At 37.6% G+C, this 17,879-nt stretch overlaps 1 protein-coding gene and 1 long non-coding RNA gene across 2 annotated transcripts in view; one reads left to right on the forward strand and one right to left on the reverse strand.

Moving 5' to 3' along the window:
• Positions 1-17,879, forward strand: part of LOC149749599 (uncharacterized) — a 156,494-nt gene that overhangs the window by 79,158 nt on the left and 59,457 nt on the right. The window lies entirely within an intron of this gene.
• LOC149749600 (uncharacterized) overlaps positions 9,697-17,879 on the reverse strand; it is a 98,452-nt gene continuing 90,269 nt past the window's right edge. Inside the window, exons 10-11 of the mRNA XM_089908411.1 lie at positions 11,929-12,064; positions 9,697-9,988 (exon numbers count right to left, since the gene is read on the reverse strand). Of these exons, the coding sequence (XP_089764537.1) occupies positions 9,889-9,988; positions 11,929-12,064 (236 nt within the window). The 3' untranslated portion in view covers positions 9,697-9,888. The remainder of the gene's footprint in view (positions 9,989-11,928; positions 12,065-17,879) is intronic.

The following is a 17,879-nucleotide window of genomic DNA, read 5'->3' on the forward strand; positions in this document are numbered from 1 at the left end:
GATACGTGTCATTTAGACACATCAAGAACTCACCATGTTATGACTGTGCTCTCAGTTTGCCAGGGTTCAACCTATGGTTCTATGTCAATGAACTGACTTCAATTCTTTAGGAGAGAAGAAAAGATAACCTAATGTATTTCTCTGGAGGTCACCATTTTAAAAATCTTTTCTACATTTTACTGGAGTTCCTTGCTATGTCATTGGGTTCTCTAAGTCAGGGGTCCCCAGCCCCCAGGCCGCCCAGCAGGAGGTGAGCAAGCAAAGCTTCATGTGCCACTCCCCATCGATCCCCATCGCTCACATTACCACCTGAACCTTCCCCCACCGCCCCAGTCCGTGGAAAAATTGTCTTCCACGAAACCTGTCCCTGGTGCCAGAAAGGTTGGAGACCACTGCTCTAAGTAAATCTCTGCCTCTCAGACTATGACTTCTATGTTTATAGGAGCTGGTGTTTCTAATTCCGTTATTCTTAGGTAACCTCCAGACAACCAGATTTTTCAGCTTCTAACAGACTTCTGTTTCTCTCTCTTGACAATGAGGATTAAAAAACCCATTCTTTTCACTCTTACTTTTTTAAGGAAGATGGAAACTTCAAATGATTGGTTAACCTTTCTCCTCCTGTTCTACCACATTTGCCTGTAAATGGCTAGGCAGTTCTTTCTGGGTCATGTTAGTGATCATATGATAGTGGTTACTTTTAAGGTAATTGGAGTCTCATTATTCTTTCTGTCAAGCCTGGGCATTCACTTCTCTTTTTCACCATAGTTTTTCTTTATGATTTCAGCAAGTCACATACATTTTTTATATCTCTACTTCAGTATGAAGCAAGAATTTTACCATATGACAAAAGAATGTACTGAACATCCTTTAAATATGACACATTTACCTGTGATTTTAGAAATTGTGCTTTGAGTCATTTTTGTAACAGGTAATTTAACAACGACAACAACAAATATGATCTTTTGTGAAAACTGGTTGTTTTAGTGGTGCAACATGAGGACTTGGAAGAGAGCAAAGCTAACTCAGTTATTAACCATAAGCATTGGCAATAATCAACTGAGCCAACTTTGCAATAACCAGCTTTACATAGTAAAGAAAAAGTGATTTAGCACACGATACTTCGTTATCCTAAAACCATCATATGACAGTGTGTTTATCGAGGTAAAAGTTCCAGGAGTGGTAGGGAGTCAAAATCCATTAGTACCTAGTTCTACTCTCACTGAATGTCAGCCTACTAAGAAGTATAGGGATTAGGTAGTGTCAAAAATACGTCATGCAAATTTATCATGTTTTATTTTTAAACTATTATAATTAGTTGAAAATAATGATAAAAAATTTATGTCATCACAAATTTGAGCAGTGGTGCTTCAATAGCTAGTCAGTTGGTTTAGGATGTCACACCACCTAGCAAAATATTGATATTTGAGACCTCAATGCTGGAATAATGCTTACTTTTAACTAAGAATTTATTACAATTAATTGAATTATGCCTCTCTTCCCGGTTCACCTCAGTGATGATATAAAGTCCAAGCCCCCAGCTATCTATTATTACCTCATCTCCATACTGGGCTCTGTATAGTTGCCTATCTGACTCACTCTTCCTTGGCCACTTTTGTTCCAGATCTTCTGCTCCATGATCAGCAAACTCTCTTAATCAACAACCTCTTTTCTGATTGTTCAGTTTTTTCCTTGCTCTAGCAGAATTACAAGAACTGCAACTATTTCTCATCTTCTGGGTCTCAGTTTAATAGAGAGACATTTCCTGCCCATCCTGTCTGTCTAACATCATCATTTTTATTCTCTCTCAGAATAAGCTGGTTATTTTCCTTCTTGTACTCATCACCTTTTATACTTATTTAATTCCTTGATTTATTTTATTGCTAGTTTACTGCTAGACTCCTGCACTAGAAGGTCAGCTCTTCAATTAGGGCAGAGACTTTGTCCACCAGGCAAATGTTCTTCAGAGTCTGGAAAATATTGAGAATGAATGAATGAATGAATATTGTCATTCATTCACGATAAATGAATCATCACAGAGGCTAAAAATTTGAATACACTTAAAAAATTAATTTTATCTTTTGACTAAATATATTGATGTTATGGTCATAATTTTTTACCTGGTAAATTGAGTATTTATCAATTGGATCATGGCTTATTGCTGCTTTTACAAATGTGCCTGAGAAAATAAACAGATTCCATACAGATTTGTTAGGTGGCCACATTTAATTTACTGGTTTCTGAAGCATTTAGATTTTGTAGCAGGACATGATGGAACAATGATTTGACATGGTTTGTTTGTACATTCTTAGTAAAAATCTGGAAATTTTACCTCTCTGGTAATGCACGGATGAGCACCTAAAATTTCTCTAGCTAAAACTGATGTGCACACAATTCTAAGCTACCACTGCATTTGGAACCAGCTATAAGCTGATTCTGAAGTAAAAACATCACAGTTATGAACAGAAAAATGGATGCCGTAGGAGAAAAGAAAAACCTCCAGTTTTTAATACTTCTCTTTCCATGACTGTAGTGGAAGGAGAACCTTTTTTGCTACTGCATTTCAATGGACATTTTGTTCAATTAAAAACCCTGTCACAAAATTAAAAAGTCTGTATCACTTCATGGCTTAGAAATTCCTAAAAACGATTTTTAAAAAAACGACGATAAACACACACAAATTCCTTTCAAAAGATCAGGAAGATGTTCTGATGAGAATAAGGGCGGAAAACCCTGAAAACACCATCATCAGTGTATTTTTGTGGAAATCTATAATTAAATAATTCATAGTAAATATAATAATTGAAAGAAGTAGGGCTATGTATAACTATTCGTCTAATTAGTATCAGATTTCACATGTAGTTAACACTCCAGAGGACAGCGAGAGAAGCTGCAATGAAAAGTCTGATTTGAAAGTAGAGCAAAATTATTACCTTATGTTGCCACAAAGAATAGATTGAAATTCCCAAAAACAACATTCTAATTTATTTTACAGCATAAAAAATACAGCATGGATCATTTAAAAATAAAGTCATAATTACAGGGATTACAATTGAACAGATTCACTGAGCAAAACATTTTATTTTTATCTACAAGTTGAGTAACTGATGAAGCATAAAGGGCAAATATGTATAATCAGATGGAAAGTCTGAGGGGGGTTTTATCAAAATAAAAGATTTGGTGTGGTTCAAAGGCATTCACCCAAGAGAATTCCTGTTTCAAACTCACATTCACAACCTAACACTTCATTGCTTTCTGCTAAATCAACACAGTCGTGGAGCTCTATAAATGGTCAAGTTTGATTCCAGTGTTATTTGAACAGTGTCCTCCAAAAGGAGTCTCTTGTTCTATATTTATAATTTTAATTACAGATAGCTATACCTTCCTCATAATCTCAAGCTATATAGTGATTTATTGTATAACATAGTAACCTTTTAAAAGTATGGGGTAATTGATTCCACTATTCCCTTATGAGCTCAGGAAAAACAATAATTTCTCAACTGTCGCTTAAGTAAACTAGTTTAAAACCTATTTTAGGGTCTGCACAGTAGAAAAATAAAGGTGAGGAGACTAAATATCTGAAAAGCCAAATGACTTATTGTAGGCAATATGGCCAGTTGGTGATGCAGGAATCGGTGTCATAGGCCACAGCTTAACAGTGGTGGGCAGTGGCTGCTTTTGCCATGAGTAATAAAGTCCTTTGTCTCTGACACAGGAATCTCATGTCTTTTGCAAGCATCCATGGCACTGTGGCAGGCAAACTCACTGTATAGTCATTTTGATGGGAATTCTCTGGTTTCCAGGACTTGTGCACACCATTAAACCTTTTAAGTAGGATAAAGTCCCAACATTTGTCTTCCCCGAGTCTCCATTTTTCTGCAAATGCAATGCTTCCTCTCTCTACTCCATTCCATACAAACACAGAGTTAGGACTGCAGAGCTACCAGAATCTGTTCTCTTATAATGTGACCCCACCTCCTTGGTCATGAGTAACTGGTTTCTTCCAATTTGTTGGAACTGGTATCGAAAGATAGGAGTTATTCTCTCAGAAGAACTGGACTGAGAACATACAGACTTGAAGCCGTCAGCTAAAATCACATTCCTCCATGTGGGTGAGGAAGCAGAGAATACCAGTTTGTACATTATTCATAAGATGACATATCTCACTTTTCCTGAGACATTCCCTGCTTACATCCGTTGCTGTGCATCAGATGTAACAGCGATACATCAATTGGTGCGATACATCAATCCCCATTGAGACTGACTCTGAGGTGCATTTTTGCCTTTAGGTTCTATAAGATGCCACAATTTCTTCATAATTATAATATCTTTATGCTTAAGTTCTCTCCAAAATCTTTCTGTAAAGTCCTAATTATTGATAGTATCTTCTCTCAAAATGTCCTGATTTGGAAGCTAAATTTTATGGTCACCCTAATCTCTCAAGACTCTGATGGCAAAGATAGACATTTAACTTGAACAGCAAATGCCTAGATATCATTCTGGGTCCCATCATTCAAGATAAGAGATACAACTTTAAAGCATTCAGAGAGTGAAGGCACAGCATTTACCTCTGCGTGGGAGCAAATGGCTTTAAACTAGGAAGGCTCCTTCCTGTATTTCATCTTAGATGAGAGGGAAGTTCCCTTTTTGAGTTTGGTTCTTCTGTAAGTGTTGCCATTTAGGCCCTTGCTATTACTGGTGATATGCAGGGTACCTCACCTTAACATGTTGACACTAGGTCTGATTGCTTCAAAGCCTTTTCTACCCCATCCTCTGGCCACAGACTTTATGAATACAAGGGTAAGGTAATCTCCATATGTGGATCCTATTAAGAGGCTAGGACTGTCATTGGGATTTTGACTTAAAATTCACACATTCATTCTGTATATCAATTAAAGTCAACATGCAGGGAGAAAGAAGAATGAAGTGGCATAACAAGCCGTAGAGCAGAGAGAGAAGATACCTTGGGTTTCTTCTTATGCTTCAATCCCCATTGAGACTGACTCTGAGGTGCATTTTTGCCTTTAGGTTCTATAAGATGCCACAATTTCTTCATAATTATAATATATTTATGCTTAAGTTCTCTCCAAAATCTTTCTGTAAAGTCCTAACGCAATTCAGAATCTAAACTCAAAATTAGCAGATTTAATTTTTATCTGTGATCAGGTCAATAAATGGGAATTCATTTATTTATGCTTTTACTGTATGAATATTGAATGTTTAATGTACGTTGGACATTGTGCTAGCTTCAGGGAAGATGATAAGTAAGACAGACATATTCCTGCCTCCCTGAAGTCATCATACCAATAATTACAGATGTGAGATCCTCCCCATTCTGCCTCAGATGATTGATCAAATAATCTAGTAGTATATTCAGACCCCTGTTTATGCATTCTAGGTATTCATAGCATGTGAAGAGGCACTGATATGAAAATTCTCTGCTTAAGAATGGGTTCCATTTTAAAAAGACAGTTTTGGAAACGTGTGAAGGGATATTTTTTAAACCAAAAATATACATAGGTAATATTATAAGATATAAGGTACTATTAGAATACAGTGGTTATTTTTTTAAAAGTATGCTTTATAGTTTCATTATCTTTTATATCCTGCTGTGAATATGCCTTTGAAATGGGTTTTACATGATTGTTGGGTAGACTAGAATGGAAAACAGGATTCTACTTTGTTAGCAAAACCTCTATAGAAAAATTATTTTTCTCTCAAAAGTGTATGTGTGTGGGAAGATTATTCCAAACCCAGGAAGAAGTTTGAGAGATTATTAGGAGGCAAGGGATCACTGAGATTATTTTCTTAGGCTGAGTGGGTGAGGCAAATAAAGGAAATAGAATGATTGCTTCTAGTGTTCCCTTCTTAAGGGAATAATCATTGTGTTCTTTGATATTTATTAACTTCGCTAAATGTAATTCCCAAGTACAGAACAGTTCTAGGGGTTTTCCTTATAGTATGCACATTAAGTCAACAGATGAGGCTGAATAAGAATTGGAGTTAGATCAGCCCGACTTAGGCCCTGCAGGGACCTTCTGAGAATAATTTGGGCCTAGCTTAGGGCTTCTAGGAATGCTGATGGGAAATCTTCCAAGTTTACTAAGAAGTTGGGCTAAGAGAGTTTTGACAACTGCAGGCCAGTCTTTGGGGTTCTAAATAGGCAATATTATGCTGCATATAACCCAGAACGCCTGAAACTATATTTGGTCCTCTCTTTTAAAGCCACATAAGAAAGAAACCTTGAGGGAACTCTCCTCCATTCTCTCTGCCTTCAGGTAGTGAGGTGAAGGAGACAAGATATGTTCCTTCTGAAGCTGTCCACAGAGATGGGAAGTCTGTATATAGCTAGCTGACAATGCTTGCTAATGATACTGATAATCATATTGAGAGTTCACTGGGGCTGCTCACTGTTACAGTGCTTTTCATACATTGTTCATTTAATTCTCATAGACATGTGACACACACTGTAATTATCTCCATTTATAGATGAGGAAACTAAAGCAGGGAGAGTTCAAGTAACATGCCCAAGGTCACAGCCAGGAAGTGACAGGGTAAGAATTTGATCTCAGGCCATCTGGCTACAGAGTGCATGCTTTGAACAATGTTTTCTGCCTCTCCTGAATAGTAGCGCACTGCTGACAACTAGCGCTTCACCCATAGTAGGTGCTCAATGAACATTTATTGACTAACTGACTATTGGGCTCATGGGGAGCTGTCCTTGATTTGCCAAAAGGTGGTCTAACCCTAAAATGTGCAGTCAGATAGTGTTTACGTAGAAGGGTGGCCCTGTACTTTTCCCTCCCTAGCATTCCTACTGGGGATGGAAATCTTGTGGATCTTGGGAAATGTTTTTAATCTTAGAAATAAAAGTTCTTTTGGGGTCATATATCCCTTAAAAATCATATAAATGCTCAGAATCCTCTCCACATTAAAATGTTTACACAAAATTTTTTATTTAATATGTCTGGCATTGTTTAGATCTCTAGAACCTTCCAGGAATAACTACAGTAGTTTTTGAGGAGTGGCTCTGAACTTGGAGTGTTGATACCTTTCACTTTCAAGTGAGTTACATGAGTGCTTAATTCAGGAAAAACTGTATTCACCTTTTACTGAGGTAGTCACTTTTGTTTTTCTCCATCAGGGGAAAGCTCCATGCCAGTGTTACAGTTGGCTGTGGTTGCTAGCCTGCTGCCTGGTAACAGCACAGTTTTTTTGTTTTTTTTTTTAACATCTTTATTGGGGTATAATTGCTTTACAATGGTGTGTTAGTTTCTGCTTTATAACAAAGTGAATCAGTTATACATATACATATGTTCCCATATCTCTTCCTTCTTGCATCTCCCTCCCTCCCACCCTCCCTATCCCACCCCTCCAGGCGGTCACAAAGCACCGAGCTGATCTCCCTGTGCTATGCGGCTGCTTCCCACTAGCTATCTACCTTACGTTTGATAGTGTATATATGTCCATGCCTCTCTCTCGCTTTGTCACAGCTCACCTTTCCCCCTCCCCATATCCTCAAGTCCGTTCTCCAGTAGGTCTGTGTCTTTATTCCTGTCTTACCCCTAGGTTCTTCGTGACATTTTTTTTTCTTAAATTCCATATATATGTGTTAACATACAGTATTTGTCTTTCTCTTTCTGACTTACTTCACTCTGTATGACAGACTCTAGGTCTATCCACCTCATTACAAATAGCTCAATTTCGTTTCTTTTTATGGCTGAGTAATATTCCATTGTATATATGTGCCACATCTTCTTTATCCATTCATCCAATGATGGGCACTTAGGTTGTTTCCATCTCTGGGCTATTGTAAATAGAGCTGCAATGAACATTTTGGTACATGACTCTTTTTGAATTATGGTTTTCTCAGGGTATATGCCCAGTAGTGGGATTGCTGGGTCATATGGTAGTGCCATTTGTAGTTTTTTAAGGAACCTCCATACTGTTTTCCATAGTGGCTGTACCAATTCACATTCCCACCAGCAGTGCAAGAGTGTTCCCTTTTCTCCACACCCTCTCCAGCATTTATTGTTTGTAGATTTTATGATGATGGCCATTCTGACTGGTGTGAGATGATATCTCATTGTAGTTTTGATTTGCATTTCTCTAATGCTTAATGATGTTGAGCATTCTTTCATGTGTTTGTTGGCAGTCTAACAGCACAGTTTGTACATTCTTTGATGGGGCTCCAGAAAGGCGGAGTGCTCCGCTGGGGAGCAGATGTGTGAGCTCCAGGTTTCTGACATGAACATTACTATCAGTAATGCCTCTGCTGAAAGTCCTCATTATTATCATGACAAATACTGGAGCACAAAGGGACCATTGTCAGAACAGAGGGCTATCTGTTATTGTTAATTGAATATTTTTGATTATGGTATTAAGTTGGTCAGAGTACTACAGCTTGCCTTTTAGGGCATGAGTTCATTTAGGCAGCTTCTCTTAATATGGGAACTAAGTTGCACATGCTTACACACTCACAAGCCTCCTTTTTCTGAGTTGTGGTGAAGGACAGCTGCAAAGTGTAACCTTCTAGTTAAAGAGTTCAGCCTTTTGGGTGGGGGACGGAGGTGAAGAGTGTAGGAAAAATGGCATGAATTTTTATATCTTTTTTATATTTAAGATTCTCTGGAAAAGGCTATGATTTGAATTAACATGAAGGCCTTCCATGAGACTATAGAAATATAAACATGGTTTATTGCTGGAATCAATGTTTTTCAGTTCTCAGCGAAAGACTAGAAGTATTCAACAAGTTTGGGGAGTGAGTTGCTGCATTATCTCTATTAAACCCCACCGCATCCTTGGGCACAATGAGGGGCTGTAGGATGAGTGGAAACAATGCTGGATAGAGGGATGAAGATCTGAATTCAGCTCCAGGCTTCAGCTCCAGTTCAACCTTTGTGAACTTCAAGAGGCAATTACCTCTCTGAGCCTCAGCCACAAAGAAGAGAGGTTAAGCTGTAAGGTCCTTGTGAGTTCCGAAATATTTTGACAAATTTTCAAGTTTTTATTATTGTCATAAGTTGCTCCAGAGCACTTGAATCTGTGCTCTGAAAGCTGTGTTCCATGTTCCATTAGTGAGGGCATGGGACTTCTGAGTGCATCACAACGTCTTGGATACATATTGGGATTGTTCCACTGAGAAATGAAGTCAATGCTTGGAATTCACTTTTGAATTTCTCTGAATTTTACTTTCAGTATTAAGAACAGAAAATTCTTGATTTGTTTTCCCTTTTCAGTGTGATAGATATTCAGACAATAATTCAGGTAATAATAAGACCCATGCCTCTGAGTTTTCTCCCCTAAATTCAGTCTAATTATTTCCTTATTTTATTTTTATAACAATAATTATTATTTTCTTTCATCTGGGAAGTTTTGGAAGGCACTTGGGCCAGTTGATTTTAAGATGACCTTTGTTTAGCTGAATTATTTACTCATCATTTAAGCCACTTAATTTCCATGATCTTAAATTTCCCAAATATCAGCTTCCCATATCATGTCCTAGAGAAATTTTAGGAAACCTATAGCCAAAGAGCAGAGTGGAACATTTAGCAAAGAATACAAAAGAAAGAATAAAATAAATTAACTTTTCTTGTATTATATCCTTTCAAAAAGCCAGGGATATGGGGCATACTATATTTTGATGCTAACATGTACAGCCCATGGGGGAAAAAATATAGAGGCCTTAATGATGTTGATATAAGTTATTTGAGTGTCACATGAGATTTTGGTGTTTTGGTTCAGAATCAAAATTATAATCTTATCACAAAATTTTAATATATTGGAGGAACATTCATTTGAAAAGTTATATAGTGATAAATGTTTTTGTTTCTTCCCACAACTAGATGGTGGTGATTTTGTGGATCCTTTCTCTTAAGATTAGGATTTCAGTCACATTCTGGTCTCCTCTAGAGGTCGATTCATGAAGTCTTGAATAGCCTGATGCAAAGGAAGCCATTTTTTGATAGACGTTTTCAGAGCTGTAATCCAGCTGCAGAAATAACATCACAGGACAGGTCATTAAAAAATTGTTGGACTCTAGGGAGATGAAATGTTACAAAATCTTTTAATTTATCTTGTAAATGTTTCTCTTTGTTATTTAGTTCAAAATTAATATAGTAAACCATGATCCTTAGGTTTTGGATTGAACAAAAAGGTAAAACACCAAAAGAGAAATATGCAATGGTAGCTATGATTTAAATCCATGTTAATGTAAATAATAGGGCCAGAAGAGGGTACAATGTTAGTAAATAGTAATTAATGCAGTTATAGGATTTAAAAATTATTACTAGTATTTTCTGTTTCTATTTAAAGTTTAGTTGATCAAATGTATAGTAATCAAATATTGCCATTAGGACCAAATACTTCTTTGTCACCTTCTTGAAACCACAGCAAACACTCCAGTTAACTCTCCTCTCTCTTCCTCTCTGTTCCTTTCATTTTCTTGGATGATGTTTTATAAAATGTGCCCATATGATGTTTATTCTAAGGGTGGTTAATAGGTGTTATTTTTTTAAAGTAGTTTAGGTCAGATAAGCTTAGGTAGTTGGAGTTAAGGGGAGTTAACCAGGATTCCTTCCAGCAATGTGTCTCAGAAACATTGAGTTAATATACTTTGTGATTCTCTGAGAGGGGAATATGATTTGTATCATTTCCTAAACTTATTTCACTACTTTTGGGGAGTGGGCTATCTTGTGGAACCAGAGTTCCATAAACCACAATTTGTGAAACTCTTGCTCTTTTAAATATTTCTCTAATGACTTAATATTGTTTCCTCTTGATAGTATCCACTCATGGATTTGGCAGTGAGATCCAACTATTCAACTTCCTCTCTTAGAGAAGCCAGTAAATTTTATCAGATAGGAGTTAACTCTCTTTCAGTGACCCCTTTTCTACAATAATAGAAGGCTGGAGCCTCACCTTCAAGGGACCATCTTTATCTGCCACCAGATTATACAGCACAGTCTGAGGAAGAAGATCCTGGCAAGTATCTAGCAATTCTATATTCATTATCCTCCCACTCTAGCCCATGCTTAGGAGTGAGTGGAGCAAGGAAGGTTACATAACGAGGGAAGGCCTAGGAAATCCTTTTCCCTTCTCCAAATGGTCACTTGCTGGAGATTACTGAAATTCTACTTTTGGAGTTTTATTTCTTTGGGTTGAAACAGTGAATTTGATTCTTGCAAATGGCCCTGGAAGCTTTACCATGTCCTTTGTTTTAATAAATCACTGTAAATTTCTTTATTAGATCCTTTTTATCCAGATAGTTGGAAGAAAGTGTCTGGATGGTCACCAAGCAGTTGAGGGTAGGAATGGGAGATGTAGGACATTGGATGTCCTGGGGATTGGAGTTAGGTCAGGGAGACTTGAGAGATGAAGGAGGATACTCTAGGTACTTCCTCTGTTTCATGGTTTTGTCTCTGTTAACTTTACTGCTGGGTTTTTCTCAGAATCTTTATGAAACCAGTACCCATTTGTACATGACAAGTTGGATACTAAACATACAATTTAGATGGATGAGTCCTATGCCCTTCGATGGCTTATAACAAAACCAAACAACTGACCAGATGGACATATCAATAAGAGTTATGTGAAAGGTGGTGAAACAACAAACCTGTGAATTAATAAATTACAATATTTATGGGTTACAGTGTTAGTGGATTTTTTATGTTGAAACCTGAGTCAGCCACTACCTTGGGAAGAACTATGGACTCCTTTTTCATTTGAAAAAAAATACTTCTAGAAGAGTCATCTTCTGTGCAATGAAAGAAAAAAAAATCCTGGGGAATATTAACTATAGGGACTATGCAAAGAAAGGGAGATATTTAATTGAGGATGTGGAGTTGAAGTTGGAAAATAAGGATAAGGGTTTGCTTAGAAGGCTTCTGTCAGGACTGATGAAGAAGAAGAAATACGTAGACCTTGACTTACCGTTGGTTTTCTGTCTTATTTTCTGCACAGAAATAGAAAGTCTTGAATTCTTCAGATGGAGGTTTGAGTTCAATTACTGATTGCTTGAAGCTAAGGGTCTGCTCATTCACCGTATATCCTTGTAGATAAAGGCCACCTACAGAGGGTGAAAGGAAAAAAGCAAGTGAGGAGAATAGGGAAAGAGTAAGATGGAGAAAAAGTCTGAAAAGGTGTCAAGAAGATTTTGTATCTGAAGGAACCTCTAGTCCAGGTGTCTTGTTTTACAGATGAAGAAGTGAGGCTCCAAAAGAATATATATTGATAACTTAGGTCATCCACTAATAATTAATGGCAAGACTGGTAACAAAGTTTGGATTTCCTGTTTTTCATTTCTACAGTGTTCTCATGACATGTTCAATATTTAGCTTTTTGTTACTGTGGGCCTAAAGTAGTTTCTTTAGGCTCCTTCTTTTAGTGTGTTCCTGGAGGACACATTTTGAAATACATTTTTCAGTATCAAATATTGACACCTACAATATTACATTAGAGGAAAAATTAAATAGTATTTGTTTGGGCAGAACCATTAAGACATCCTGAGGAGTTATGAAGATGGCCAGAGGTTTCTACAACCAACATAGATTCTCACCTTCTTTGTGCATATGCAAAGCACATTTAAAATATGAACCCACAGGGTGATGTGAGGGCGCCAACTTGAATTAAAATGAGAATAAATGACTGGTTTTAAAAGATAATTTCTTCCCCATGGTCCTTTGAATCTATGTTAGTGGTTGTATATTGCTTGGCCAGAATTCTGTTTACATTGTTTAGGGGTTGGGGTGCGGGGAGAAGACATCAGTCTAGGAGAAGGTGCCGAAAAATCAACACTTGTGTGTTCCTTATGTTGTCTTGATGCTCTGAGGTAACCTGAATCTCATGCAGATAGTCTAGGTAACGCCATTAATAGTGATGATTAGATTTTTAGATCTCTTTCTTGTGCTTACTAACTCTTACTATTCTCGCTCCCCAACCTCCCACTGTCCCCACCCCAGTAGCCACTTTACTGCACTATACTAGCAAAGAAAATGCCAAAATACGACTGGGATTTTTGCTACTCTATGAGATAAGTATTCTATACTGGTATGGTAGTAAGGGACTGTGAAAGGAAAATTTGGCTCATTTTTGTTTTTCTTTGGCTACACTTGATAACAATACACACTGTCAGGAAGTCATAAATTTTTCTTTTTAGACAGAATGAGTGGCTTTTGGACTTTAAAAATTCTTTACTCTATAGAGGGGGTTTAGTTGCACTATTAAATTCTTTAAAATTTTTCATTTAAAAAGAGTCCATTTTAGAACTAACTTCTAGGAAAGTATTTATTTTAGAAATGGTTAGAATTTTTTCTTTTAGTAGGCTCCAGTAAAATGGTGTTTACCAAAATCGGAGAGTGACTTCTTTCTTTGAGCTAGACAGATATAAAAGAACTTTTTTCAGATAATATTTACACAGCATAATATTCATCCATTTAAAGTGTACAATCACTGATTCTTAGTTTGTTTATGAAGTTGTGCAACAACCACCATAATCTACCTTTGGAATATTTCATCATCTCAGAAAGAAACTCCATACCCATTAGCAGTCACTGCCCGTCTGCTTCCCCATCCTAAGCCTAGGCAATCCTAACCAACTTTCTGTCTCTATAGATTTTTCCTGGGGCACTTAATATAAGTGGAATTATACGCTATGTGATCTTTTGTGACTGACTTATTTCACTTAGCATAAAGTTTTCAGGGTTCATTCATTTTGTATCATGTACTAGTACTTCATTTATTTTTGTTGCTGAAATTTCCTTGTATGGATATAGCATATTTGATTTATCCATTCGTTAGTTTGGACATTTGAGTTTTCTTCAATTTTTTGGCTATTATGAATAACATTGCGATGTTCGAGCGCAAGTTTTTGCATAGGTGTATGTTTTGGGGGTATATACTAGATGTAGAATAAGCAATGTGTTAGATGTTTCAGGACTATAGGATACCTAAGGACTTATCTGAGGGTTATTTTGCTGTCTTAATTCTCTGCTCCAAACAACAGTATACACCATTTATATTATGTACTGGTTTTTGACTTCTTCCTGCTTGTGAATTTCCTTTTCTCATATGTCTGAACAGATAAGAATACCTTCCTCCATTCCTACCCATTTTGAGAATGGATAGAAAGTTATGCCCAAAAGGTGTCTGCTACAAACAGGAAAGTTTCTGACACCTCTCCTAACTAATTGTAGGGTAGAAATGATTAGCAGTAAAGTCATCCAATTATAACCCCATTACCTCATTTCAAGTGACCTCATTGGGCTGGTCTCTGTCTGTCATTAGGTGGCAGCAATAAATAGCAAGCTGGCACAGTGTTTGGACAGAGATTTCTCACAAGAACTATCCATTTGTTGCAATAATGTAAAATATATCTGAGCGGCACATACAGAACTTGATGTGATTTGTTTAAGAATAATAGTTAACAATCACGATTTGTTACTTCCAGCTCTTGCTGGAGAGAGATAAAAGGAAAAAAATTATCAAGTGTACTGTGAATGACAAGGGGCTTCAGGCCTATGAAGAGGCACTTTGACTAACAGGCTTCTGGAATAATCACAGTGGCTTTTTAATATTAGCAGGCATAGGCCAGCCAGTAATACATATTGTTAAAGTACTAGCACCTTCCGTAACGGTGAGAAAAGACTTCAGGGACCTAACTGACTGGGGCTATTTCTCCGACTCCCAAAATATATATTTGAGGCATATTTAGCTGAAAGTAAAATGTGGGACTAGCATCTCATAGGGTTTTAACAGGAAATCAGGGCTGTGTTGCTTCTCATGGCTTTTGCTCTTTCCCCTCCTCTCACTGTTATCTTTCCCTGCCTCCTCTTCGCTGCCCTCACTATTCTCTCAGCGTCACAGGTGACTGTCACAAGAGCTAAGTCATGCCCCAAATACTACAGATACCTTCAGAAATAAGAAATATCATATGATGTGTCCCAGGTCTCTAATAAAGAACATAAATCAATGTAGTAAAATGAATAATAAAATAAAATAAATGAAAATAAAACAGTAAAGTAACCGAGATGCTGCAGCCAGGGGACCATGTCTCTGAAGTGGTGAACGTAGAAGGCTGAGTCTTAATAACAAAGCAGATAATATGACAGACATATTACAAAGATAATAGAAATGAAAGAACCTTCTTTAAATATTCTGTTTCTAATATTCTGAAAGAAAACTGACTGTGTGAACCAGGATATATGCAGAGACGGGGTTTTTGTACTTTAGTATTTTTCCACTTTTTTTGGCTGTGATATAAACATGTAATAAATACAGACCTCTACATGTTTTAATACAATTAAACCAAAAGTTTTGTGAAACATTGTGATATATCATGATATTTTTTATTCAATTAAATCCTATGCTATTGTTTTTTAAATACTGGTCACAATTTACTACATTGATTGTATGACACAGTAACAGGGTCAAAACCTGCAGTTTGATAAATACTGCTATAAATGGTAATCAAGGCCTGCTTCAAGGTTATGACCTTCACAGGGGAGAACTAGGAACCAAACCAGGGTGGGATGTGCAAGAGCCAAGCAGAGCTTGAACAATGTAAGTAAAGAACGAACTATAGATCAGACCAGCACAAAGGTCATTTACTTAGTGTCAACTAGAAGAAAATGAGTATTAGAACCCTGTATAATCTTTATTAATATAATAATGATTCATATTCCATGCATATAAAATGATTAAGTTAAACTAAACATATTAGTGCGTGTAGTGTTCATGGTGCAGCATGGTTTCAGCCATTCAACTCAATTTCTTTGCTGTCCTCACAGCTCCTTTGGTTGTTGGACTGAGTGGACCCTGGCTATTGCAGTCAGTGTGCTGATGTCCAGAGCGCAGAGACCAGACACACAACATTACTGACCGAGTACTACTTTTAGAAGACTAATTTCTGTCAGGGAGTGCTACACAGAGTATGGTGGCTAAGAGTTTGGGCATAGCATTTCGATAGCATTTGTTCAGAGTTTGTCTCTGTCACTTAATAGCTGGTTGACCAGTGGTGTGCTAGTTAACTTCTCCAAGCTTTAGTTTCTCACTTAAAATAGGACAATAACTGTGGATGTTTTGCAAATATTAGTTTTAGATAAAGAACATGAAGTGCCTATCCAAGTCCTGGACGCATAGGAAGCATTCAATAGCACATGCTAACTTTCCCATTCCAATACACTTGAGCAGTATGATCCAGTCCTCTGGAAAAAAAAAATGTGGTTCACCAGGGCAGTGACTTTTTGTGGACGGTGGAGAGGGGCATATTTATTTGGGGAATTTTCCACAGCAAATTTGGATTTGCCTCGATCCTATCTTAAGTTTCATTATGCAGGACCACTGGCTGTGAGCCTCAGGTCATGATCTGAGTTAAGATGTATAAGAAGATTGAAAAGGACTCTTAGAAAAAGGATGTAAACCTCAATTTAAAATTCAAGTCTAGGGAAGGGTAAAGAACTTCAGAAGAATTCCTGCACAGCCACCTTAATGCTGAAGAAGGATTAGCAGTGGATTAACCCTGGGAGAGCTTCCAGCTGGACCCAACAGCTGTCAGGGTGGCAGTGGGGAGGCGGTGGCAATAAAGTACACCTTCTGGAACAAGGTGCATACTCAGGCATCTTTTATTCAAGGAAGAGTAGAGTCATGTAAAAACAGAAATCACAGGCCTCTATTTTAGAACCTGGCCTAGATATAAAAATTCTGTTGGAATTTCAGTAAGGAACATGTTCTTTTCATTCATATTGAAATAATTTGGGCTAGAAATTAAGGACCTATGAAGATAGGATATTCAAGAAGTAAGGCTGGGGGCTTCCCTGGTGGTGCAGTGGTTAAGAATCCGCAATGCAGGGGACATGGGTTCGAGCCCTGGTCTGGGAAGATCCCACATGCCGCGGAGCAATTAAGCCCGTGCACCACAACTGCTGAGCCTGCGATCTAGAGCACGTGAGCCACAACTACGGAGCCTGTGTGCCACAACTACTGAAGCCTGCGCTCCTAGAGCCCATGCCCTGCAACAAGAGAAGCCACTGCAATGAGAAGCCTGCGCACCGCAATGAAGAGTAGCCCCCGCTCACCGCAACTAGAGAAAGCCCGTGCACAGCAACAAAGACCCTATGCAGCCAAAAATAAATAAATAAATAAAATTTTTTAAAAAAAGAAAAGAAGTAAGGCTGGGAAAGAATGAATGGCTTTGAATTTATTTTTATTAGCCACAAAATAATATATTTTCAGGAGAAAAATTTTAAAATAGATAGAAATTAGATAACTTCTTACAGCTGGAAAGAGTGTAATATGGCCAAAAGCCCAGGTATCTGGTGGCCTGAGTTCTGGTTTTGCCTTTGAATTGGCTTTGTAATCTTCTAATCTTTCTCCATTGTTAAATGAGGGTATGACAAACTACAGTACCCACACTTCAGGGGAATAGTGGCCAACTGAGTCAATTTGGTTGTTTGCTCATTCATTTATTAAACATACAAAATATAGAGTCATCTCTGAGTACATAATCCCTTAGAAGAGATAAATAGCCAACTAGAGATAAAATACAAAGTAGAGGGTGATAAGTGTCGCAAGATGGGTGAGTGTGGAAGTTCGGAAAAGTGAGATGCTTTGTTTACCTAGGACCATCTGGGATTCCTTTCTAACACAGATGGCCAACATTTGAATAAGCACTTGAAGGACAGATAGAATCTGGACAACTTGTGTTGGGGAATCAGTAGGTAGAGAATGTTTCAGGGGAAGGAATTAACATAAGCAAAGACATGGGGTCAGAGAAGTCCAAGAGGTGGGGTGTGCTAAGCAAATAGAATGTGACCATGTGTGCATGTAGAGTACAGGGTGCTTTAGCACAGGAGTGGAAGAGAAAGCCAGAAAGAAGGGTTTGGGGA

This window comes from Delphinapterus leucas, chromosome 3 (genome assembly GCF_059928025.1).
Source record: "Delphinapterus leucas isolate spDelLeu-1000000601 "Yukka" chromosome 3, BTC_Dleu_Yukka2, whole genome shotgun sequence".
NCBI classification, from domain to species: Eukaryota; Metazoa; Chordata; class Mammalia; order Artiodactyla; family Monodontidae; genus Delphinapterus; species Delphinapterus leucas.